This window comes from Vanrija albida (assembly GCF_041260175.1).
Source record: "Vanrija albida strain AlHP1 chromosome Unknown contig_4, whole genome shotgun sequence".
Lineage (NCBI taxonomy): Eukaryota > Fungi > Basidiomycota > Tremellomycetes > Trichosporonales > Trichosporonaceae > Vanrija > Vanrija albida.
The window spans coordinates 1,110,329-1,132,950 of record NW_027191423.1 but is presented as its reverse complement, the minus strand read 5'-3'; the positions used below and the strand labels follow the sequence as shown (position 1 = coordinate 1,132,950).

The 22,622-nt window shown below is 65.3% G+C and overlaps 7 protein-coding genes across 7 annotated transcripts; 3 read left to right on the top strand and 4 right to left on the bottom strand.

The window, feature by feature from the left end:
• Positions 1–514: 514 nt before the first annotated feature.
• On the top strand, positions 515–2,959 carry Q8F55_005164 (uncharacterized protein; the record flags this gene model as incomplete). Its single annotated transcript, XM_069353657.1, has 1 exon — positions 515–2,959. One exon carries the CDS (start codon positions 515–517, stop codon positions 2,957–2,959), a length of 2,445 nt encoding a protein of 814 aa, XP_069208299.1.
• A 178-nt stretch (positions 2,960–3,137) lies between these two features.
• Positions 3,138–5,050, bottom strand: HRT2_2 (Hairy/enhancer-of-split with YRPW motif protein 2; the record flags this gene model as incomplete). Its single annotated transcript, XM_069353656.1, has 11 exons — positions 3,138–3,240; positions 3,275–3,332; positions 3,372–3,433; positions 3,468–3,752; positions 3,793–3,843; positions 3,880–3,961; positions 3,996–4,204; positions 4,247–4,447; positions 4,483–4,599; positions 4,682–4,846; positions 4,995–5,050. 11 exons carry the CDS (start codon positions 5,048–5,050, stop codon positions 3,138–3,140), a joined length of 1,389 nt encoding a protein of 462 aa, XP_069208298.1.
• Positions 5,051–5,286: 236 nt separating this feature from the next.
• TAH18 (NAPDH-dependent diflavin reductase) lies at positions 5,287–7,675 on the top strand (the record flags this gene model as incomplete). Its single annotated transcript, XM_069353655.1, has 10 exons — positions 5,287–5,623; positions 5,744–5,888; positions 5,925–6,227; positions 6,262–6,392; positions 6,438–6,607; positions 6,660–6,809; positions 6,855–6,963; positions 7,001–7,144; positions 7,192–7,402; positions 7,528–7,675. The coding sequence occupies 10 exons, from the start codon at positions 5,287–5,289 to the stop codon at positions 7,673–7,675; spliced, it is 1,848 nt and encodes a 615-aa protein (XP_069208297.1).
• Positions 7,676–8,148: 473 nt separating this feature from the next.
• Q8F55_005161 (uncharacterized protein) lies at positions 8,149–10,854 on the top strand (the record flags this gene model as incomplete). Its single annotated transcript, XM_069353654.1, has 3 exons — positions 8,149–8,460; positions 8,576–8,751; positions 8,934–10,854. 3 exons carry the CDS (start codon positions 8,149–8,151, stop codon positions 10,852–10,854), a joined length of 2,409 nt encoding a protein of 802 aa, XP_069208296.1.
• Positions 10,855–12,203: 1,349 nt separating this feature from the next.
• On the bottom strand, positions 12,204–13,118 carry Q8F55_005160 (uncharacterized protein; the record flags this gene model as incomplete). Its single annotated transcript, XM_069353653.1, has 3 exons — positions 12,204–12,624; positions 12,676–12,819; positions 13,060–13,118. The coding sequence occupies 3 exons, from the start codon at positions 13,116–13,118 to the stop codon at positions 12,204–12,206; spliced, it is 624 nt and encodes a 207-aa protein (XP_069208295.1).
• A 2,379-nt stretch (positions 13,119–15,497) lies between these two features.
• On the bottom strand, positions 15,498–21,651 carry Q8F55_005159 (uncharacterized protein; the record flags this gene model as incomplete). Its single annotated transcript, XM_069353652.1, has 2 exons — positions 15,498–21,182; positions 21,223–21,651. 2 exons carry the CDS (start codon positions 21,649–21,651, stop codon positions 15,498–15,500), a joined length of 6,114 nt encoding a protein of 2,037 aa, XP_069208294.1.
• Positions 21,652–22,076: 425 nt separating this feature from the next.
• Positions 22,077–22,467, bottom strand: Q8F55_005158 (uncharacterized protein; the record flags this gene model as incomplete). The annotated part of the gene is made up of 2 exons (XM_069353651.1): positions 22,077–22,250; positions 22,315–22,467. The coding sequence occupies 2 exons, from the start codon at positions 22,465–22,467 to the stop codon at positions 22,077–22,079; spliced, it is 327 nt and encodes a 108-aa protein (XP_069208293.1).
• Positions 22,468–22,622: the final 155 nt, after the last annotated feature.

The following is a 22,622-nucleotide window of genomic DNA, read 5'->3' as shown; positions in this document are numbered from 1 at the left end:
AACCACTTCCGCGTCATCTCAATCCTCGGGCCGCTCCATCCAACGCGTTTTTTCAGACGTCTCGGTGGTAGCAATCTAGCCAGTCTTGGTGACAGCGCCAAGGCGGACTATCATCGTGCGTGTCTGAATCGGGTGATCGCCGCCATGGATGTGCATGGATGGCATGGTGGATGGGTTGATGCCCATTCACTCGCCAGATGGCGCACGTTTGGCCACCGGCCGAACGACGTCGACAAGGCCGACGACGACGACGACGACGCTGTACGCTGACACACCCCCTCCTTTACAGTCCTCCTTTTGTTGACAACCCGTTGATTCATCCACTACATCCGTCTGATACAGCGCCGCTGCGGCCGTCGGCACCATGGCACCGCACCCGTTCCATCGGCCTGGAACGAGCGCATCGATATACAGCCAGGAGAGTGCAAACGCCAGTGGCAAGCTCAGCACACACATGGCCACCGACATCGACGGACGCGTACCTCCTTTACCAAGTGGCCAGCACGCTCCTGCGATGGCTTCCTCGCCACCCCAGAGCTCTGGCTTCGCCGGGCCCAGCTCGTACACCCAGCCCCAGATCCTCTTACAGCCACCACCGCCGTCAAATGTCGCGCGCAACGTTGTCACGCCTCCGCCAGGCGCCATGCCGCGATCTTCCTCTGTTGCTGGCAACCTCATGGCGAGCCCCGGATCAGTCTCATCCCAGCCCGTCGAGTCTAGCCCGTCACGCCTCAACCCAGCGCGATTATTACGGCGCAAGCTTAGCTCCAAGGGCAGCCGAGAAAGAGTCGAGCCCGACTCCGGAGGAAGCGGAGGCGGCACCGGCTTTGGCGGCGGACTATTTTCCCGAGGCAAGCACCACCACCACCATCACCACCATCACAAGGACTCCAAGGATGACGCGGGCTCATCTTCGACATCCACGCAGGGCTCGCCATTACCGCCGCCCAGCAAGGCTGCAGTCGTCACGGGCTCGGCATTAGCGCACAGCCAGGCGCAGGCGGCGTACAATGCCGAACGGGAACGCGCCCAGCACGGCAGATCCAACGGCGGCTTTGGCTTCTTTGGTTCCCACCACAATCCTGGCGCACGAGAAGATCTCGATAGCCCGCCGTCGACCGTCGTGATCACCGCTCAGCCCTCTGATGGCCCAGTATCACCACTGCCCCAGCACCTACCACCCTCGTCTCAGACACATTACCACCCCTTCCTGAACGGCCCCATCAGCAACTCTGCGGAATCGGCACCAGCGCCAGAAGGGTTCTCATCGCCTCACACGTCAGCGCTGCGCACATCGTCACCTCGTTCTCCCCGCGTTCAACGCAGCGCCCACGCTAGCCAGCACTCCACAGGCAGCGCACATAGCATCGCCACTGGTGTCCCACACACGCCGAGCACAAGCGGTCTCACCAACGCGACCTCCGCAGCCTCATCGCCCCTCGCAGCGCCACTGACGCCAACGGCCAAGCACGGAAGCCAGCCACCGTCCCCCACCTCGAGCGAGGGCGCTCTACCCCAGCGCACTCACTTTAGCAACCTCCAGAATAGACCCAGCCCCCCTGCGGCGTGGCGCGCGGAAACCGCGGCATGGCTCGCACGCAAGCCGAGCGGCCGCCGACGAAAGGCTGAAGCGGCCACGCTTGGAGCCGTCGCCGCAGCGACGTTCAACCCAATCTCATCTGCCACCCCTATCGACGCGTCGGAAACAGCGGCGGGCGATGTCGCCGGCGAGAGTGAGCACTACAGCCGGTCAGAGAGCTTCTCGGAAGCATCTGCTGGAGGGACTGGCTCGGCGAGTGACGGGGCGGCCGAGGACGGAGGAGCGAATACGGACCCGACAACCGACGCTGAGGAGAATGCGCCGCCGCTAACGCCAACAATGGGCGCCTCCCCCCGCCTCGGCGAGGACACGGAGCAGCTGGCCGACGTGAGCCCCTCGACGCCCAACTCGGCCCCGTTGCGGACCCAGCACAACCGCTCCGGCTCTGCGTCCACCAACCCTCGCTTCTCGGCTGTCTGCCGTACCCCGGAGCCCGGGGAGCAGCGCGGCGGCTACGAGGTGCTCGTGACCTGCCTCCCCGCTCGCGAGGAGGAAGAGGTGCGCTGGGAGGTGGTGGTGCGCAAGACTGGCTCGAGCACGAGCGGAGCTCCGCCCGTCGGTCCGCTCCCCCTCGCGTCCGGCTCGTCGGTCGCCCACGCCCCGCCGCTCGCATCCAGCGTCAACCTGTCCCTCGCGCTGGGCCAGCCGACCGGCAAGCTCGTCTTCATCGCGCTCCCGAGCGACAGCCACACGCCGACGCGGACGCGGAGCCGGAGCAGCGTGTCGAGCCCCCGCTCAGCCATGTTCCCGCCGCGCCCTCCCATCGCAGCGGGCCTCGCGTCGTCGCTTGGCGGCGGGCACAACTTGCCGGCCGCCACGGCGTCCGCCACAACCTCCCCGGAGAGCGGCACCACGCCGCTGCCGCCGCTACGAGGACACGGGCGCACGGCGTCGAGCTCGTCGAGCCCGCCGACGACCGGGTCCGTGCCGCTCATGGACGCGAGCTCGACGTCGGAGCGCAAGCACGTCCCATACCTGTCGGCGCTTCCCGTGCTCCCGCCTGGCACGCTGAGCATGCTCGCGTCCGCGGGCGGCGCGAAGCCCGCAGACGTGAGCGCACCCGCCCTGCCCGCCGGCGACGCCAACGCCATCCAGCTTGACTCGCCCGAGCAGCCGCCCATCTCCCCCCGCAGCGCGGCGTACAAGCGCCAAGGGCACATCTGGGGCGGGCTGGGCCAAGTGCAGCCGGGCAGCGTCGGGCGCCAGTCGCCCCCAGCCGACCTGTTCACGCCGCGCAGCGCGAGCCGCATGATCGCCGCGGCAGAGTACGACGGGGCGCTGTACCACCATTCCCGGAGCGTCAGCCTCGAGGCCGCGTTCCACGGGATATCAGTCGAGGAGGACAGAGAATCGTTGTAGAGCCCCATATATGAGGGGCTGTTAGCTAAGAGCGCCCGCCCCGGTGGCAGACGGCGCTGCTAGTCGTGTACAAGTTAGTCTGTCACACGGTAGACATAAGATGGTACGAGCAGCGCTCGGCAGTGTACTGTAGCAAGTGTACTGTATCACCCATCCATGTATTCTACGTTTGTCTAGGTTATGCCTTGGGCTCGAACGACACGACGGCGTACTTGCCCGACACGCGCCAGTCTGGCGCGTCCTTGTCGAGGCGCGCCTCGACGCCGTCGGGGAGGCCGCAGCTGGCTGTCAGCGGCGCACTCGGTAGCCACTCACATCGTGTCGGCCTTGTTGGTCCGCAGGGAGAGGAGGTTGAACTTGCCAGCGAGGGGGCCTGGGCGTGAGTAGGTTGGAAGAGGCACGAAGAACCTACCCAGAGCCTCGGAGAAGGGCGTCGTGACGGGCCACTTGGCGTCGCCGATGAGCTTGCGGTAGCTGAACGTCAGCGGCTAGCCAGGACCGGACGCACTTCAAGTCGCCCTTGAACATGACCAGGTCGCTCTTCTGCAGCTCGGCGAGCAGCGCGGGGTCGACGGCCGGCAGGTCCTGGTACGCGTACTGCGTCGTCCAGAAGTTTGCGGCCGGGACGTCGGCGCCCAGCGGCGTGCTGGTCGGCACGGAGAGGCGGAAGCGGCCCGAGGTCGAGTGCGCCTTCCAACGCGCGGCGAGCGCAGAGAGCGCCTCGGTGTCGCCGTCCTTGAGGGCGGCGTGGGACGCGAAGAACGATGTGTCGAACAGCGACTCGATGGCCCACCTGGGGGTGTGAGCAGGTCACGAGTTAGTGCTTGACGTACTCAAAGTCGTAGGGGAGCACGTCGCTCACAAACCACGGGATCGTCTTGGGGCTGAGCAGGTCAGAGCGGAGGTGGCAATTGACCTACTGGAAGACGACCTCCTTGACGAACGGCGTGCATGATAGCAGGAAGTCGGCGAAGATGAAGTCGGTGTAGAGCTCGAATCCGGCTGGCGGGTTAGAGCAAAACCATGAGGTACCCACCGTTGTCCATCACGATGTCGACACGGCCGTCCTTGAGCGTCTTGAGCAGCTCCCAGACCTTGGGCAGGTCGTTGCGCAGGATCTTCTCGGCCTGCTCAGCCTGCGCGGCAGCACCGACAGCCTGGAGCTTCTGCAGGTCCTCGTACTTGAGGTCGGTGAGGAGCGACAGGTCGGTCGCGTTGCCCCAGAGGTCCGCCTGAACCATCTCCCTGCCGAGTCAGTTGTGCCATTGGTGGGTTGAGCGAACTGACCAGAAGGCAATCTCGAGCGCGCTGCCCTCCTTCTCAAAGCCCTGCTGCAGGTCCTTGCTCTCGACCATCGAGTTGAGCGCGTGCGCGAGGTGCAGGATCGCGCCCGAGGACGACTTGTACGTCTCGGCCTTGGACTCGAAGAACGGGTCATACGACTTCCAGTGCGCCGTGAGGGCAAAGTACGAGCGGAGGAGGCGGTAGCTGGCGGGTAAGCTCGAGTCCCAGAGGCAACCCACAGGTAGCACTCGGCGAAGAGCCAGTTGGCGGTGAACCACCGCTTGTCGTCGTCGGCGAGCGCGGCGAGCTCGTCGTTGTAGCACGCGCGGTTGGCGTTGCCGTCGTCGGGGATAGGCCTCGGTGGTCAGCAAGAGCGAGTAGGTGAGGCCGGCTGAAGCGACAAAGAAGGTATAGCCGGCCTACAGCTTCCCGACTCACTCAAGGACACCGTTCCTGCCCATGTTGTGCTTGAGCGCGCTGAGCTTGGCGACAATCTCCTTGCCCTCGGCGAGCTTGGCCGGCGCGTCGGCGCTCGAGTCGGACGAGAGCTGGTGGTTGACGGTGCTGACGGCTGAGACGATGTTGGTGATGATCACGGGCCATCTGGGGGTTAGCTGTGTTGGAGGGGCTAGCACAGCTTACCGCGTAACGACAGTCTTGTAGCTATCCGTGGGTCAGTAAGGAACGTGGGGGAGGGTGGCTACTAACGAGAAGCTGTGGGGTTAGCTGGCTCACCAAGCTGACAGCTTACCTTGCCTTGTCGGCTGGCGAGTAGCGCTCGAACGCGGGCTTGTAGAGGTCGGCCATGGCGGGCGGTGATATCGAGTTGAAGTGGACAAACAAAAGTCTGAGATGGGGAGAGTGCAATGTCGTGATCCCGGCGGCTTGGGGAGAGCCGAACGTCGGGCCGGAGTGACCCTGCTCCGCGTGTTCGAGATGGGCCGCTGACTTAGATATTTCCAAAGTCGCCGCCAGGCAAAAACAACAACATTGACAGCATCTCTCCTCTCATCGAGGTCTTCTCAGCAGAGTACAACAGCAGCATGGCAGCAGCAGATATACCCGAGAACGCCGACCACGTGCACCACGGCGACCATGTCGACTACGCCGACGACCTGGCGCCGCAGCACGTCGTGATCCTCTACGCTTCGGAGACGGGCAACGCGCAGGACGTGGCCGAGCGCACGGCGCGCGCCTTCCGCGCGCAGCACCGCGAGGCCGTCCTCCTCAGCATGGCAGAGTACGACGTGACCGACCTTCCGCACGAGGCGCTCCTCATCCTCATCACGTCGACGCATGGGCGGGGCGATCCGCCGCCGGCGATGCGCGGTCTGTGGGAGAAGCTGATCCGCGCTGGGTTGCCCTCGGATATCTTGGAGGGTGAGTGGTGTGGAGATGAGAGATGATGGAGGGAAGGAGGGGAAGGGGGAGACGAGACAAGGAGGAGGAAGGAAGGTGCTGGACGGCACCTCGGGGAACCTCGCCATGCTCACACCCCAGACGTCCACTACTCCATCTTCGGCCTCGGCGACACCTCGTACGAGCGCTTCTGCTTTGCCGGCAAAATGCTCGCACGGCGCATGGACTCGCTCGGTGCTCACGCGCTCACCGAGCCGGGATGGGGGGACGAGCGAGCTCCGGACGGGTAGGTCGCCCCCCGGGAAGTCTACTAACACACCAGACTGGAGCAGGACTTCCTCCCATGGCTCGAGCGCACCGTCGCCGCGTTCCTGCCATACCTCCCCGGCCCGTCGATGCCGCCGCTCGCCAACACGGCGCTCCCGCCGCCGATCTACCGCTTCGAGGCGGCGTCCGGCTCTGACATTGATCTCTCGCGCCTGGCTATCAGCGACAAGTCGGCCGTCGAGCCGTTCGCCCCGGACGGATGGCTCAAGGCCACGCTGAGGAAGAACAAACGCGTCACGAAGGAAGGATGGTATCAGGATGTGCGCGAGGTGGACCTCGAGCTCGAGGGGAGGGTCGCGTGAGTGGCCTCGCGGGCGTGGGCTGACAACAAGCAACTACCCGCCAGGATCAGTCTGCTCGCTCCATCCCCGGTGTAGCGACGAGGAGGTGGACGAGTTTCTCGAGATCAACGGGCTGGTCGAGGAAGCAGACAAGCGCGTGGTGATCCGGTCGAACCTGCCCGGTGGGTTTGATGCTCATTATTCATGGTTTCATCTGACCCCCACAGAGCAGGACATTCCCCCACACCTCCCATCGGGGCCGACGACACTCCGGACCCTCCTGACGCACCACCTCGACCTCCGGCAGCCTCCACGGAAGAGTTTCTTCGAGTGGCTACGCCGTCTGAGCTCTGACGAGAGAGAGCAGGAGCGCCTCGACGAGTTCCTTGACGACCCTGTGCGTCTGCTCTGCGTCGGCTACCTCGCCCGCGGCGTGCTGACAACTTCAGGACGAGATCCATGACTATGCGTCGCGCCCCAAGCGCACGATTGTTGAAACACTCGCCGACTTTCGAGAGACGAAGATTCCCCTGTCGCATGTGCTCGAGGTGCTGGCCCCTCTGAGGAGGCGGCAGTTCTCGATCGCCAGCTCGGCCGAGGTGAGCTGGAGGTCGCTGCGTGCGGGCATCAGCTGACACTGTCAGGCCCACCCCGGCCATGTGCAGCTCCTCGTCGCTATGGTCGAGTACAAGACCAACCTCTCTGTACCGCGCCGTGGCCTGTGCTCCTCGTGGTTGCAGTCCCTTCCAGAGGGTGAGGCGACTGTCCCTCCCCATAGCTCACACCCCAGACACGACCATTGCGCTCGAGATCCTCCCGCCAACACTATTCCTCCCCAAACCCGGCGTACCTGTCATCCTCGTTGGCCCGGGAACCGGGGTCGCCCCCATGCGTGCGTTCGTCGAGGACCGGGTGCGCGACGGGGCCGCGAAAGGTGGGTGATCTTACGTCTGGGGCCAACGTGGCGGCTGACAAGACCAGACACAGCACTGTACTTTGGCTGCAGGAGCCTGAGGAGCGACTACTACTACGCGTCCGAGTGGGACGAGCACCGAGCGCGCGGGGTTCGGGTGCGCGTCGCACCGTCTCGTGATGGGCCAAACAAGGTCTATGTGCAGCACCTGCTGCGCGAGGACGCTGCGCTCATCAACGAGTGGATTGTCAAACGAGGCGGCTACGTCTTTATTTCAGGGTGAGTTGTGCGCCCAGGCGTGGTTGGTTGCCTCGCCGTTGGTTTGGCCGTTGCCAAGGTCGTCGCGGGTCGTGGCGGGCCCCGCTGAGACACGTCGCCGTGCTGACATGCTCTTCCCCTTTCAGCTCGTCCAATGCGATGCCCCGCGAGGTCCGTGAAGCACTGGCATGGTGCATTAGCACAGACGGAGCGGGTAGTCTGGAGCCGGAAGCTGCGACGGAGTACATCGACGAGATGTTTGACAATGGACGTGGTGGCGAGGAGAGCTGGTAGACGAGTATAGACATGTCAACAGGTCTTGTCTTGCATTTGGGCAACCCTTAGTGGATGATGATGACGCGGGTGGGCAGCCAGTTTTGGCAGTCTGGCTGGGTGTGGGTGGTACGTACTTAGGTCTTCGTCGCGCGCCGGGTGCCGCGTTCCAGCATCGTTATGCAGCAGCCAGGTCCCCGATGAGTGACTGAGTGCTCGCTGGCTGAGTGCGGCCCTTGTTCGGTTAGAAACAAAAGTCGACTAGCCGTTCGTCATTCAACAAGAGGCCCTACACCTTACACGACACCAGGCGGCCATCTCTCTCCTTCTTGTCTCATCTCATCTCGACCGACGCGTCGGTGCTCAGCAGCAACAACACTACAGCATTGCATTGCATCGGCATCGACGACAAGGCATCAGGCGACAACAACAAAGCAAGCGGCCTCCCGCGCGACGCCCTCCCCTCCCCTCCCTCCCCGTCACCCCCGCCCACCATGTCCGCGACGACGTTCCGCAACGCCGACAACCCGCACCAGCCGGGCCCGCTCGCGGCCCTGCTCAAGTCGTACACGTCGTCGCACCCCCTCCGCTCGCCGTCGCCCTTACCCGCGAGCTCGCGGCACAACCCCAAGGTCGCGCAGCGGCAGGCGCCGCCGACGTCGGCGTCGCCCTTCCTCTGGACGCTGCCGACCTGGATTGCCTTCGTCCAGTTCATCGCCGCAAAGGGGCTGTACATCTTCTGGAGCTTGCTCAAGCACTTTTTGTTTGGGCCGCAGCGCAAGAGCTGGGGATACCGCATGACCTTTGTGAGTGGGGACGAGGGGACGCCGCTTCTGCTTCGCGTCGCGCCTTCTGCACACAGTGTGGCCCGCTCCGCAGCCCCCATGGATCCCCACGAACGCAGCGACTAACACGCCCCAGATCACGTCCTTCATGCGCAACGTGGCAAACTACACCGACTTTGCAGACCTCAACCTCATCCGCCGCCTCATCTCCATCACATATCTCATCCCGCTGCCGGCCGACGCCGTCGTGACGCCAATTACGTTCCTCGTGCCAAAGAGAAAGGCGGCGGACTCGTGCCGCGGCTTCTTGAGGTGGGTAACACTAGGGGCGGGTGGGCGATCTTGGAGCGGCCTGGCCATGGTTCTGTCTTCTTCGAGGTCGCCTGCTCGGGCCGCTCGTGTCGTGGTCGCTCCCCAAATCACGGCCGCGGCGGTCGTACGAGTGGCCGTGCGCGCACCACGCGCGACGTGCTCGCTTGGCTGACGCAACGCAGAGACCTCGACCTCGACGAGTCGGGCACACGCGAGCTCAAGGGCGAATGGGTCGTGGGCATTGACGTGTGGAAGCGTCTCAAGTCGGAGCGGAGGGCAAAGTGGCATGCCGAGATGAAGCGCCGGTCGGTGCCGGGCCCGTCGCGTCTGCGCGGGAGCGGCGACAGCGCTCTCGGGTCCATCCCCGGCTCGCCTGTCACTGCGCGCTCACACCGACGCCGCGACTCGGACAGCGTCCACGGCAACGGGAGCATCAATGGGAATGGCGAGGTACAGGGCTCGAGCAACGGCCGCTCGACCCCCGAGCCCGAGCTCGAGGGCGAAGAGGCCGCACCGACGAGCCGCCGCGAGCGCGTCATCTACTACATCCACGGCGGCGCGTACTACGTCGGCAATGCCGCGACCCACAGACTTGTCACCGTCGGCGTGAGCAAGGCGTGCAACGCGCGCGTGTTTGCCATCACGTACAGGCTGGCGCCCGAGGCGGCCTTCCCGCTCCCGCTTCACGACGTGCTCCATGGCTACCTCCGCCTCCTTGCCCCACCGCTGTCCATCCCACCAGAGAGCATTGTCATCGCAGGCGACAGTGCCGGCGGCGGCCTGTCGCTCGCCCTGTGCATGTACCTCCGCGACAACGGGTACCAACTCCCAGCTGGCCTCGTCCTCATGTCCCCCTGGGTCGACCTCACCATGTCATGCGGTTCATGGGACGACAATGCGGACTCAGACGTGGTCCCGCGCCCGGCGCCCGACGACCACCTCAACCCCGTTGGCTCGTACCTCGGCCCCGACGGCGTGGAGAGGTTCATCACTCACCCGTATGCGTCGCCCTTGTTCGGCGATCTGAGCAACCTACCGCCAATGCTCATCCAGAGCGGCGACTCGGAGGTGCTGCGTGACGAAGTCACGTTGCTGGCGCACAAGGCGACCATGTCTGGCGTCCAGGTCACGCACGAGCTCTACCAGGACATGGTGCACGTTTTCCAGATGTTCACGTGGCTCCCTGCCACGCACGCCGCGATCAACAGCATCGGCCGCTGGGTGCGCCAGACGCTGCCGCGCATCGAGTGGGAGCAGCGCCAGGCCGAGGCCGAGATTGCCGAGGGCGTCGAGGACAACTCGCCGACGCCGACGGTGCCGTCTGACCAGCAGGCTGCGTTCGAGTCGGCTGCCGAGCACCCACCGACGCCGTCCGAGGTGGCGTCCCAAGGCGGGCGCACGCCGGGTACGCGCACGCCTCGGCGCACACCTCACGTCCCCGCACTCGACATCGACAATGTGCGCCCGAGCTACTCGCGGCAGGCGAGCTACACGGGCCGTCGGACGCCCGGCGCGCGGACACCTGGCGCGCGTACACCCGGCGCTCAGCACACCGAGCTGCCGAGCACGTCGCCGACGCGCGCGCACCGCTCGTACACCAACCTGTACCCGTTCTCGCCGAGCCAGGAGCACGAGCACGACCCGTTCCTGGCGAACAGTGTGCCGGCTCCGCGCCTGCGCCGTGCCAACACGACGCAGCCGCAGCACACGCGCAGCGCGTCGGGCGGCGCGGCGTCCCCGGCGCCGCCGCAGCAGCCGTCGTCGTCGCCGATCACCAACATGCGGCGCAGACGCCAGACGACGGCGTCGCTGTCGATGGCGCCCCAGTCCGAGGCCGTGTCGCCGGCGGGCTCGCCATACCTGCACCCGGCGTCGCCGTCGGGCACGCGCCGCCGCCTGCGTGCGCCTACGCTGAGCTACCCGTCGACGCCAACGACGCGCACGCGCTCCGTGTCGCACCTGGACATTCTGCAGCTCGTCGACGACTATGTCGGTGGCGGCGCGGCCAACGAGACGGTCGTGTACGCGCCGGGCGGCGAGATCCGCAGCGTGTGCGTGCTGGGCGACGACGACGAGGAGGAGCAGGAGGAGCTCATGAGCTAGGCTAGGCATAAGCACAAACGCATGACTTGTTGTACACTGTAAGATGGAGTGTGGTGTGTGTGCGGGGGAGTCGTGGGTGTGGGCTAGTGCGACGTGCCAAAGCCAGCTGCCCGAGTAAGACGGCGCAGCGCAAGGCAGCGCAACACAGTGCAAGGCAGCGCAACAGCGCGGTATGCAGCGCGCAGCGACGCAACGCAGCACGCAGCAACGCAGCACGAGTCGCAGCTCACGAGGCGTTCCTTGCCGCAGCCCCACAGGTCGAAGGCCACAGCCTCACGACGCCTAGGGCGCGGTCACGACGGCCGCGGCGAGTGTGGCGACATGTCGCGTCAAATGGGGCGGGCGGCAGGCACTGGGGATGGGCTGGGGGAGGGCGGGGGGCATGTGGCATGGCATGTCGCGGGGCGGGCTGCATGCCCGCGGCCCGCATAGCGACGGCTGTAGCGCTAGCACGCAACCCGCCGCAGAGAGAGGCAGCGATAGCGCAACGGCTGGAACGGCAGCTGGAACAGGGCGCCGCCAGCCGAGCGCCAGCGCCAGCGCCAGGCCGAACAACAAGGCTCCTGCCGCCGCTGCTGCGCCGCCCGTCGTCCCCGCCCGTCCCCGGCTGCGCGTCCCTGCGAGTTATGCTTGCTGCGCGGTATCCAGGCCTTGCGAGATATCGCAGATCGCACTTGAGCAGGCCGACGCGATAAGATAACGTGTGTTGTTGTGCAAGTGCAGAAACAGGCCAACTCTATCCCACCGTACAACCGCACCACCCCCACCCCACCACCCCGACCAACCAACACCCACGCCCCCACCCACCCCACCCGCCCGCGGATCCCCCGCACCCACGCCCGCGCACATACCTGCCAAGCCGCGCCCCCGCCGCCGCCCTCCAGGCTGCGCACGCACGCCCGGGCACCTGGCGCCGCTTTGCTTTGCGCGTCTGCTCACTGGTGCGGCCGCGGCGCGACCTCGCGGCCAGATCTACCTCGATCATGGTACCCCCGCCCACTTGCTCGGTTCCACCCCGTTCCCACACTGCGCAGCACTCTTGGCATCAGTTACGAGCCCACGTTGGCTCCAGTGCGGCTTCGAGCTACTGCTCGCGGCGCTCAAGTTCTGCTCCAGCTTGCTCCTCGCGGCCCTCGCGGCGCGCTGCGCGCACCGCTCGCAAGTCTGCGCTACTCTGCATCATACTAACAAACGAACGGCGTTGGTACGACGCTCTACTAGAATGTGATGGGGTCTGTATCAAACTGGAATGATCGTGGTTGTAGCCGCCAGTGCGACTGCTGCAAGAATACGAACATGGGATTAGGCAGCGACACTAGACGGGCTACTACTCAAGTCCAAGCGGATGCTTAGAAGAGGGCGGCGGCGAGGACACCGGCGGCGACGGCGGCGCCACCGGCAACGGTGCCGCGGTTGGCAGCCGACGAGGGCTTGGCCGAAGCGACAGCCGACGAGACCGAGGCCGAGGCGCCCGACTTGGAGGCCGAAACCGAAGCCGAAGCGCCCGAGGCCGACGAGGCGTGCGAGGCCGACGAGGCGGAAACCGAGCCAGCCGACGAGACGGCAGCCGAAGCAGAGGTGGCCGAGGCGGCCGACGAGGCGGCCTCCGAGGCGGAGGTGGCGGCCGAGGTGGCGGCCTCCGAAGCCGAGGTAGCGGCCGAGGTGGCGGCCTCCGAGGCCGACGAGGCAGCGCCCGACGAGGCGGCGCCGCCCTCGGGGCAGAGCTGGGGGCGGAGGGCAAGGGCGGCCTGGACCTGGTCGGGGCAGTTGCTGGGGCCGGGGTTAGCCGAGAACAATGGACAGCAAGGGGGGTGTACGTACGAGGCGATGCAGGGAGCAACGGCGGTAACGAGGCCGTCACCGGCGCCGCAGAGGCAGGCAACGTCGGTGACGCCCGAGCAGCCGAGGGTGCCGGCGGCGGTGGTGACACACTGGACAATGCAGGGGTTGATGGTCGAGGGGTCACTGTACAGGGTCAGCGGTGATTCAGGGGGGGGTGAATGCGGGGCGGCAATGACATCGACGGGGGGTGGGTGGTGGTTGGTTGGCGGGCAAGCGAGCGAGCACGGCGGCGACGGCAGTCGCCGCGGTGCGGTGCGGTGCGAAGTACGCCGAGGTGCGAGGTCGCTCGTGCGGATAGAGAGGAGGGGGGGATGGGGGAGGCCCATCTCGTCGTCGACGAGATGGCGCCAGAAAAACACTCACAGCTGGGCGTTGACACCAACAGCGGCGACGGCGAGGGCGGCGACGGCGAAGAACTTCATTGTGGAGAGTGGTTTGGGTTTTTGTTTTTGGGGGGCGGAAGCGCAGAAACAAAGGATGGACGAGGATGAGAGGAAGAGCGTGTTTGGGTGTGTGTCGCGGGGGGTTATATACTGGCCGAGGGGGACGGGTGGGGGTGGTGGTGGGTGTGGAGAGATGGGTGTGGGTGGGTCGGTCAGTCAGTGTGGGTGGCAGGTACCGACCGGCCCGCCGGCTACACTGGGTCAGCGAGGGGAGGGAAAGCAGAGCAGCAGCATGGGCCTGGCTCTGGCGTTGTCTGCCGCTGAGGGGCGTGCGAGGAGAGGGTGAGCTCGCGAGCAGGCAGGAGGACCAGGACGAGGAAAAAAAAAAAACAGTGATCCCTGTGAGTAAAGGACATTGGCGAGGCACGAATGCCGAATGACACGCACCCACCCACCCACACATGGGCTCGACGTCTACGCGCCGCGCCGCGCCTCGCCGTGCCGCGCGCATCAAAGGCCTACACATGCCTCTCTGCCCCGCAGCGGCAGCCGACGCACGCACGCTGCCCCCCCTCGCTGCCCCTCGCTTCCCCAATCTCAGGTGCACAGGCTCAAATGCTCAGGTCAGGCGAGGTTTATCCACCCCCCCGTCTCCCCCTGCTCCCCCTTCAGACCAATTTCACCGACCTGCCTCGTCCCGACCCTACACGTCCCGGTGCCCTTACCCCACGCGCGTGCGTGCACCCACGCCGCACCACCGGCCGCACCACACGCCGCATCGCACCACAAACTGCCCAGCGTGGTAACCGCCATGACGAATGCCGTAAGGCCATGACACGGACTCATAATCACACGGGGGGGGGGGGGGGGGTTGGGGTGCTGCTTCTCTTCGCTGCGTGCTCGCGCGCTCTCGGGACGGGCGAGCGAGGCAGCTGGGCGCTGGGCGGGCGGGGCGGAGGCGCACCGGCGCGGCGCCGCACCGCGCCGCCCCCCAGCCCACGCTCGCCGCCGCCGCCCGCCGCCCCCGCCCTAGAAGACAGACGGCGGACCAAACAGCTCACTGGCTCGGCTGGCGCTGGCCCGCTGGCGGTGACGCAGCCGCTGACCCAACCCAGGTTAACCGGGTGGATCGAGATTTGCCCTGTGCCTCTGGCCTCTGTGATGCGTCCACGCGTGGGCCAGCGCCAACCAGCTCGAGCTCTCCCGGAAATCCGAAGGCCTGGGCCAGTAGGCCAGCCGCAGCGAGCTCGAGCCCGCCAATCCGGGGTACAGGACTGAGGCCGTGGCGCCGCCCTTGCCGCTCCTGACACTTGCCCCTGCACGCACCGAATTTAGGCGGGCCAGTCTTGGCTCGCTGAAATGCTGCCTCTTTCAGCTGAAATGTGCCGGTGCTGAGTGGACGACGTGCGGCGCGTGCAGGGGAAGAGGGGGGAGGGGGTGACGTCGTGCCTGTGTTTTGACGCCGTGGCGCGCGGCGGGGCGGCTGCTGGCAACTCTGGCGATTGCAGCCAAGCGAGCAGACGTCGACGCCGACGCAAGCTGCACGGAATTGCCAGTTTGGAGTTTCAGGCGTCACGCCTGTGCGTGGGTGGACGGGCGTGCGCGCCGCCCGTGCGCGATAACGGTCGGGATCCTACGGAGCGACTCGCGCGATTCGGTATAGCTGCAAGGGGGGGGGGGGGGCCACCCCCGAAGTTTACGGCCGTGGCGCTCGCTGCCGCAGCCTGCACCCGGCTCGACCCACCGCTGCTCGGCTCGGCCCACGCCGCACCCCTGCACACGCACAGCGGTGCACTGCGCAGCAGGCGGCGATCGCGCCGGCCGTCGTGTGCGCGGTGTTGGCCTGCCGCAGCCCACACCCGCCCACGCCCACGCCCCGGCCGTAGACCGGCCCCCTCCCCCCCGGCCTGCCCCGCGCGTAATAACCATAACCCACTCTGCCCCGCAGGCCCGCAGCACCCAAGAGTCTTGGCGGCGTCGGTGGTAGCCAGCTGCTAGCTGCATCGTGATGCGACGCCAGCTGCGCGCGGTGCACCGCGCGCCTGTCTAGCCCCACGCGCGCCTCTCTACGCCCGAGGTCTGACATCACGCCGTTGCCGCCCCGCTCACCACCGCCGCCGCCCCGCACCACGTCATGGCCACCTCCCGCGTCGTTGGAGCCACCGGCACCCCCGAATCGCGCCGCGTCATCAATGACCCTCCCAAGCTCGGCCCCACCACCCACCGCACCGCGACCGTGCGTCTCCCCACGCGGACAGATACGCTCGGCCCCCGCCCGGCCCGCCAGCACCCCCCACCCCCGCCCACGCCCCTCGCACCAGCTCTAATCATCCATGCACATGCTCTATCTTCACAGCCACCGTGCCCACCGCGGCCACCGCGTGGCACACCGGCTCACAACACCCGTACAGATCCAGACTATCCAAAGCTCCGAAGCTCGATTCCCTTGCGTTCTGGCGCAGCCTGCGCCGCCCCCTTGCCTCCACCAGCCCCGCCACCGATCGCCTCGCGGATCGCCTTCTCCAGCTGCGCGCGCTCGCCCTCGGGCATCGCCTGCGTCGCGTCCTTGAACGCCTTGGGCGACGACTGCGCGAGGGCAAGAAGCGTCGCTGTTGCCAGCGCGTGCAGGGCCGACGGCGCAGCCGACGCCGCGGTCGACGACGGGTCGAGCAGCAGGCTCAGAGTCGGTAGCAAGATGCCATAGCCCCGAGGCTTAATGTCCTCGGGCAGGCCGTTGCTCCAGCCCACGAGGCCGCGGATAGCCTCCTTGAGCCCATCGAGCGCAGGCGCTGGCTCGTCGCCACCGCCGCTCGTCGCCGACGCGTACGCCACCACCGTGTCGGCAACGTAGCCGATCAATGGTGTCAGCACGCACATGGCCGCGTGCTGAAGGACCGGTGATGGTCGGGGCGGGTTGGACGGCAGAGGCCGGAGAGACGCGAGCAGGATGCTCGACGCGCAGTGAATGGGCGTCAGGCCAAGCTCGGGGCGCTCAGCTGCCGCGCCCATGTATCGTCCCAGATCAATCGCAATCTGCTCAATCACAACCTTGCTGACACGCACCGACGGCGGCAATGTCGTGAGGATGAGAGTGAGAGCGAGCAGATTGTTCTTGATCTTGATGCTCGCCGCGGGGTTGACGCGCGTCCTCACGTCGTCAATGTTCTTCAGGCACGCACTAAGCAGGCCATGGACCACACGGTCGCTCGTGGCTGTGATGGCTGGTACCTGACCGGCAAACGTCTGGTCTAGCACAAGCTTGAGAGACGGCAGGCACGCCCCAGCCAGATCGGCATTCGTCGTTTCGTCGCGGAGGAGATCGGTGAAGAGGTGGATTGCGACTGCAGACAGGTCGGCACGCTGGCCTAGGTCCATGACGTCGACCACGCGAGAGTACGCCGCAAAGCCGGCCTTGATGAACGCCGCGCGGTCGGCAACCGACTCGGAGGGGGAGAATGCCGACGGCGAGTTGGGCGACGGAATCGTCTGTCTCAACACAAACGTGATGACGGCGAGCGCGCGCCGGATCTGCGCCTCGTTGGCACCGGCAGTACCCTTGCGGCTGACGGCAAAGTTGGCCACGAGGTCCACCATGTCGCCCTTGACCGTGGCGCCCTCGCTCATGGCGATGCGGTAGCAGATGGTGATCATCTCGTCAAAGAACGCGCCGTCAAACACTATCGTGCCAGAGAGCTGTGGGTGGACGAGGCTGCTCATAGCGCGGAGGGCAATACCTGCCATGGCGGGGTCGTTGCCCATGGCGCGAGTAAGCGTCTCGAACGCCAGGCCGTACAGGATGTAGAACGTGGAGGCTGGTTCAGGGCGGATAGCGGGTGCCGACTCGACCTTGGGCTCGACGTCCGAGGTGAACGTCTGGCCGTCGACGGCGCCGATCACGAATGGGTCCTTGGCAGCGAGGCCGATGGCGACCGCGTGGAGGAGCTTGGGGACCGCAGCCTCGTAGTACGGTAGGAGCACGTCGCGGCCCAGACCGGAGCTGAAATCAAGGCCAGCGCCCGCTCCCATCTCCGGGTCGGTGCGGAGCTGGGCATAGTCGCGCAGGGCCCCAACCCAGAATGGCCCGAGGAGGTAGCGATAAGGCTTGATAACCTCGATGAGGTACGGCTGTTTTGTCGACGCAATCTGGAGCTCTGCCCACGCCGCCAGAATCGAGATCTTGAGCATCACGGCCGCACTCGTCGACAGGTCCTGCACTTCGCCAAGCGACACCATCTCGCCGCTCTTGATTTGCGTGAGGGCACCGGTCAGGAGCTTGAGGATACGGCCCATGCGAGACACTTCCTTGACGACACCGGAGCCCACAAACACGGCGCACACCTGGATTGCCGAGGCGAGGACCGCGGGTGTCGATTCCGCGCTGAAGGACGGCGTGAGGGCAGCAGCAATGGGGGCCTGGTGCTGCTCCAGGAGGAGCGAGCCGTCAAAGTCTGGGTCTGGGGACGCGGCGAAGCGCTCAATAACGTCGCGAAGCACCGTCAAGCCCGCAAGGCGGACACCCTCGACAAGTGCGGCCGAGGCGGAGAAGGCCATGCGGATGAGGTCGGCCACGCGGGAGAAGAGGAGCGCCCGCGAGTTGAGACCGAGCTGGCGCGCAAGGAGAGGGTTGAAGTTCTCAGGCTTGTCGCCCTCGGCCACAGCGACAATCACGTTGTGAATGCACTCGAGCGCGAACAGCTGCGTGCGCCAGCGCGAGCTGAGCGCCGAAGTCTGGTTCGCAGTGCCGGCGCCAAGCGACTCGGCCTCGTCGTCAATGAATGCGGGCTGCGCACCCTTCTTGGGCGCTGCTGCCTTGGCCGCCGCCGCCGTGCGCGTCATGATCCTCTGGCAGAGGTCGATCCAGCCCGACGGCAGGGACGCAGCGGTCTGTTTGAGCCAGCTCGTGATGACCGCCCTGACGCCCTCGATCGTCGGGTCGTTGTCAAGAAGGCCAAAGAGCTCCTCAACAAGCTGGTTGCCACCAACTCGAGACATGAGAACAGCATCGCGCTGGACAATCTGGTACAGCGCCGTGATCGCCGCGACCTTGAGAGGACGGCGGGTCGATGCCAGGTACGCGCGGAAGTCGGACACGAGCTTGGGAATGTCGATCTCGTTGGGAGCGAACATGAGAATCTGCTGCACGCACTTGATGGCCTCCACCTCGAGGCCTTCGTCCGTCTCCTCGCGGAACTCGTGAACCAGGAGGAACACGAGTGAACGGACCTTGCCTTGCTCCTGAAGTTCGGGGCCAAGTACGCCGATAAGCGCATGCAAGAGGCGACAGATCACCTGGTAGGCGGGGAGGTCACCACGTAAGTTGACACTGCCGAGCGAGCCACCGTCCGGCTCGTGGGTCTCGAGCAGGTAGATGTTGGCAATCATGCCGAGGGTCGTCTGCACATAAGGCGAGTAGGACAAGTTGGCCGCGTTGACAATCTGGACGAGAGCAGCGAGGGCGTAGAAGTGAACGACTGGGTGTGGGTCTGTGGCCAGAGACATGAGAATGTTGACGATAGTCTTGAGGATGGGACCGCCGGAGAGGCCACCAACGCTGCTGTAGATGGCGCCGAATGCGACGGCGCACCCTGCGCGGCTGTCGGGAACACGGTTGTTCACCACCTGGTCAACAAGCCACTGCACCTGAGACGACAAGTATGCGCTGCCAGCGAGGCTGCTAATCTGACCCATTGCCTGGGCCGCTGCTCCGCGGATGCTGGGGTTCGAGTCGAGCACGGCGTCCTGGAGAAGCGACTTGATGAGATCGCTGACCTGAGGGCTTCCAAGCGTGCGGCGGGCCTTGACACCGGCCGCGTCGGCCGAGACAAGAGAGCGACGGAGTGCCTCCATCGTGTTGGCAACAACCGCTTGTCTGCGACCGGGGTTACGCTCCAGCTTGGAAGAGCGCACATGCGAGCTGAGGGTGGCCAGAGACTGAACCTGGCCCTCGAGGTTCTGGTGAGCGAACAGGGCCGAGAAGAGCTCGACGCCGGCGTCGATAACAGCGGTCTGGGCCGGAGCAGGCTTGGGGGTGTCGGTGAGGGGCTGAGCGCGGAGGAGCTCGACGTAGTCATACTCCAAAGATCCAGGGATGGGGTAGGACAACTGCCCCTCGATGGCCATCTCAATCTTGTCACGGTTGAGGAAGACGTCCTCCTCACTGGCACCGCGCTCGCGCTCCCTCGCACTAAGCAGGCTGGTAACACCGAACGCGTAGCCGTCGGTCGACTGCCAAACATTCGTGAACTGACCTGCCTGGGCAGCGATCGCAGCTTGGGCTGCCGAGCCAGAGTAGTTCTCAGGGTCGGCGAAGACAGTAACGGCGGCCTGGAGGAGAGCCGGCTGCATGGACTCGGTGGCAGACGATGCGCCAAGTCCAGTGAAGCATTGGAGCACTCGACGGCGCAGGTTGGCCTCACGATCCACAAGAGATGGTCGCATGGAGAAGATGGGCGGGGCGTTTGGGTTGTTGGCCTGCTCCCTAAGCAGCTCGGAGTATGCAGTTGCGAAGCCGTTGACAAAGTTGAGCGAGTTGGTGAACAGCGTTGCCAGGCGACGAGCGACGTCGATGTTGACAAGCGTCTGGTTGTGGCGGAGGAAGTTGAGGACGGCAGTGAGGGCACACTCGCGGACCAGCAGCAAGAAGTTCCACTCGGCCTCGCCACGGTCACCCACAACCGCGTCCTTGCTGCTTGGCTTTGGCAGCGCGTTACGCCAAAGCACAAGGAGCTGGGGGAGGTGGAGCTTGACAAACCCGGGTCCGAGGCTCATGAGCGCGGCGATGAGGTACCACGCTACCTGCACCTCAACCGTGGCGATGCTCACGTCATGGTCTCCCGCCTTCTTGAGCAGGGATACGGCAAGATCAAAGACCTTGGATGGGATGTCGCTGGACACGTAGAGGGGGCGGGATTGGCTAACCGAAATGAGCGCCGAGAGGGCAAACGTCCGGCCAATGATGCGATCACGCAGGTCCTTTGGTGCGTTCGGGTTCGAGAGGAGTCCCAGGTCCTTGTTGACATCGGCCACCAGTCCACCGAGCAGCCGGGGGAGCTGGGTGGGGTTGGTCGTCGTGAACTGGCGGAGGGCGTACGAGGTCGCCAGGCGGACAGAGTACGACTCGTGCGACAGGAGTCGAACCAGGGGCTCGCCCAGCAGCTCGAGGATAGAAGGAGGGGCATTGCCAAGCTGACCCAAGAGACCAGACACCTCGCGAAGAGCGATGATGAGGGCAAGCTTGTGTGGGTTTTTCTGACCTGCCAACGGTTGTAGGTTCCATGCGCGGAGGTAGGTGTTGGCCCACTCTCTGATGGCCATGACCTGTCCAGCCTCGGAGAGCATGCTCTGGCCAATAAGGTCACGCAGGAGGATACCCGCGGCCTCACGGCTTGCGAGAACCTCGAAACGGGTGCTGTGCGAGCGGGGCGACAGGACAATCTCGTCGATGATGTGCCTCACAATCTCAGCGTAGTGGCTCTCGACGTAGCTGGAGCCGAGCTGGGTGAATAGGGTGGCGTACACGTCGATGATGGCGTTTCTGAGCTTACGCGGCGCGTTGGGACGGGTGTAGTGGGACGACAGGTGCTTGAGCATCTGCTCAGTGGTGTACAGTGCCTTGGCCTTGTCCTCTGGCGCCGACGTGATAATCTGAGGGTCATTGTCCTGCTCCTCCGAATCACGCTTCGGCGCAGCCTTCTTCGGCTCTGGTGCTGGTGCACCGGATCCTGGAACCTGAGTCGCAGCAAGGAAGTGTGCGACGAGCCTGCTAAGCTGCCGGCGCGTGATGTAGTCGGCAGTCTCGAGACTCTTGAGCGCGAGGGGCGAGATGCTGTCCAGAGTCGCCTGGAGAGGGAGAACGGGCGAGTAGAGGTGGAGCGAGACGAACGTGTCGGCGCATGCTCTCTGAATAGGGAGAGCCTTGTCCTGCAGACCTGATCGCAGGTGCTTGAGCAGGTCCTTGACAAGCGCGTCCGGAAGCGCACGGCCAGCCGAGTAGAGCGACTTGGAGAAGGCGTACACGGCATGGCTTCGCAGGATGATCGAGAGGTTCGAGTTGCGCAGCACCTTGACCGACGACGTGCAGATCTCGGCCATGAACGACATCATCTGGGGGTGTGAGTTGTGAGTCAAAGCCTTGCCAACTCACGTTTCCTCCGTGCTCCTTGATGACCTCGCCGATCGTGTACCAGCTCGCGACGCGCTGGACGTTCTCCGCCGCGCTCATGTTCTTGTTTCCGCCATCAGAGACACCCTTGAGTAGCGCCTGGATAAGATCAAAGAGGGCTCTGCTCTCAACCTTCTTGTGCAGCTTGACCACGACGCGGGCGACGAGATGGCGGATGGGGCGACCAGGCTTTGGGAGCGCAGTCTGCGGCGTCGTCGGGCCGGGGACGAGCAGCTTGAGCACGATCGCGTGGATAGGGTTGACGGCCGCCTGAATCTCCTCGACTGGGAGTGTGTCGAGCGCCTGGTCGGCCTGCCTCAGCCACGAGAGGATGGACAGGTCCGAGCCCTCGCCGGTGAAGCGGCCAGAGTCGACGACGAGGACGCTCGCGGGGGCGGACTCGGCGGACATGGCTGCGGAAGCGACGGCGGTGCGGGACAGTCGGGACGAGGTGGTGCCAGTGGGAGTTGAGAAGCGCGACTGTTGTGACGAGTATGCGATGGAGGAAAGGGGGGATGATGTCGAGGCCGACCAGGAATGTCGCGGAGAGTGGTGGTGGTGACGCGTGGCTGCGACGCCCCTGAACGAGTTGGCGCCGGTGGAGGAAGACGAGGAAGGCACAAGGAAGACACCGCCAGACATTGTAGGCGACGGTGACTGGTACAACGACGACGACGACGACAGCGACAACAACGAGAGTTCAATGCATAAATGGGCTATTGGTACACGGGTGGTCGCATTGCACGACGCGGCAGGGGTGCGCTTGGGCCATGGGCCTGCCCGCCTGCCCGCCCACTGCTCGCGTGCGTGGCGGCAGAGTTGGGCGTGACAGGCGCCTAGGACGACTGCGCCGCCTTGAGCGCACTGAGCTTGTCCTCGTCTGCCACGCCGCCCTGCTCCTTGTCCTGCTGGCTCAGGCGGACGAGGTTGCGCTTCTTGACGAGCAGGCGGACGGTGCGTTCGCGTTCAATGTCGCTCAGCTCGGCCCAGTTTGAGATGCGCGAGAGCGTCTGGTGGGTGTTAGCTGCCAGCTTTGGATACGAAGCCGACGAAGCTGTTGTACGCTACACGCACTCCGTCAGAGTTTACAATCATGGGGCCGAGGTTGTCGAGCTTGACCACGGTGTTGTTGCCGAGGTCGAGCGAGTGGACGCCGGTTTGAGACTCCTGGGCGGCCTTGTTCTCAATAGCCAGCTGCTGCTGGCCTTCTAATGCGTTCTCAGACATGGCGAGGGAGTGGGACTGTCTTGTTATGTTCAGAGAGTACAAGATGCATGGCAGGTCGACGACTTTGTTGATGCTCTCTGTGATGCTTGGCCGTGCCTCCACCAGCCAGCCCAACGCACGCCAGCCCAGCCAGCGCCCACCAAGACGGCTGCCAA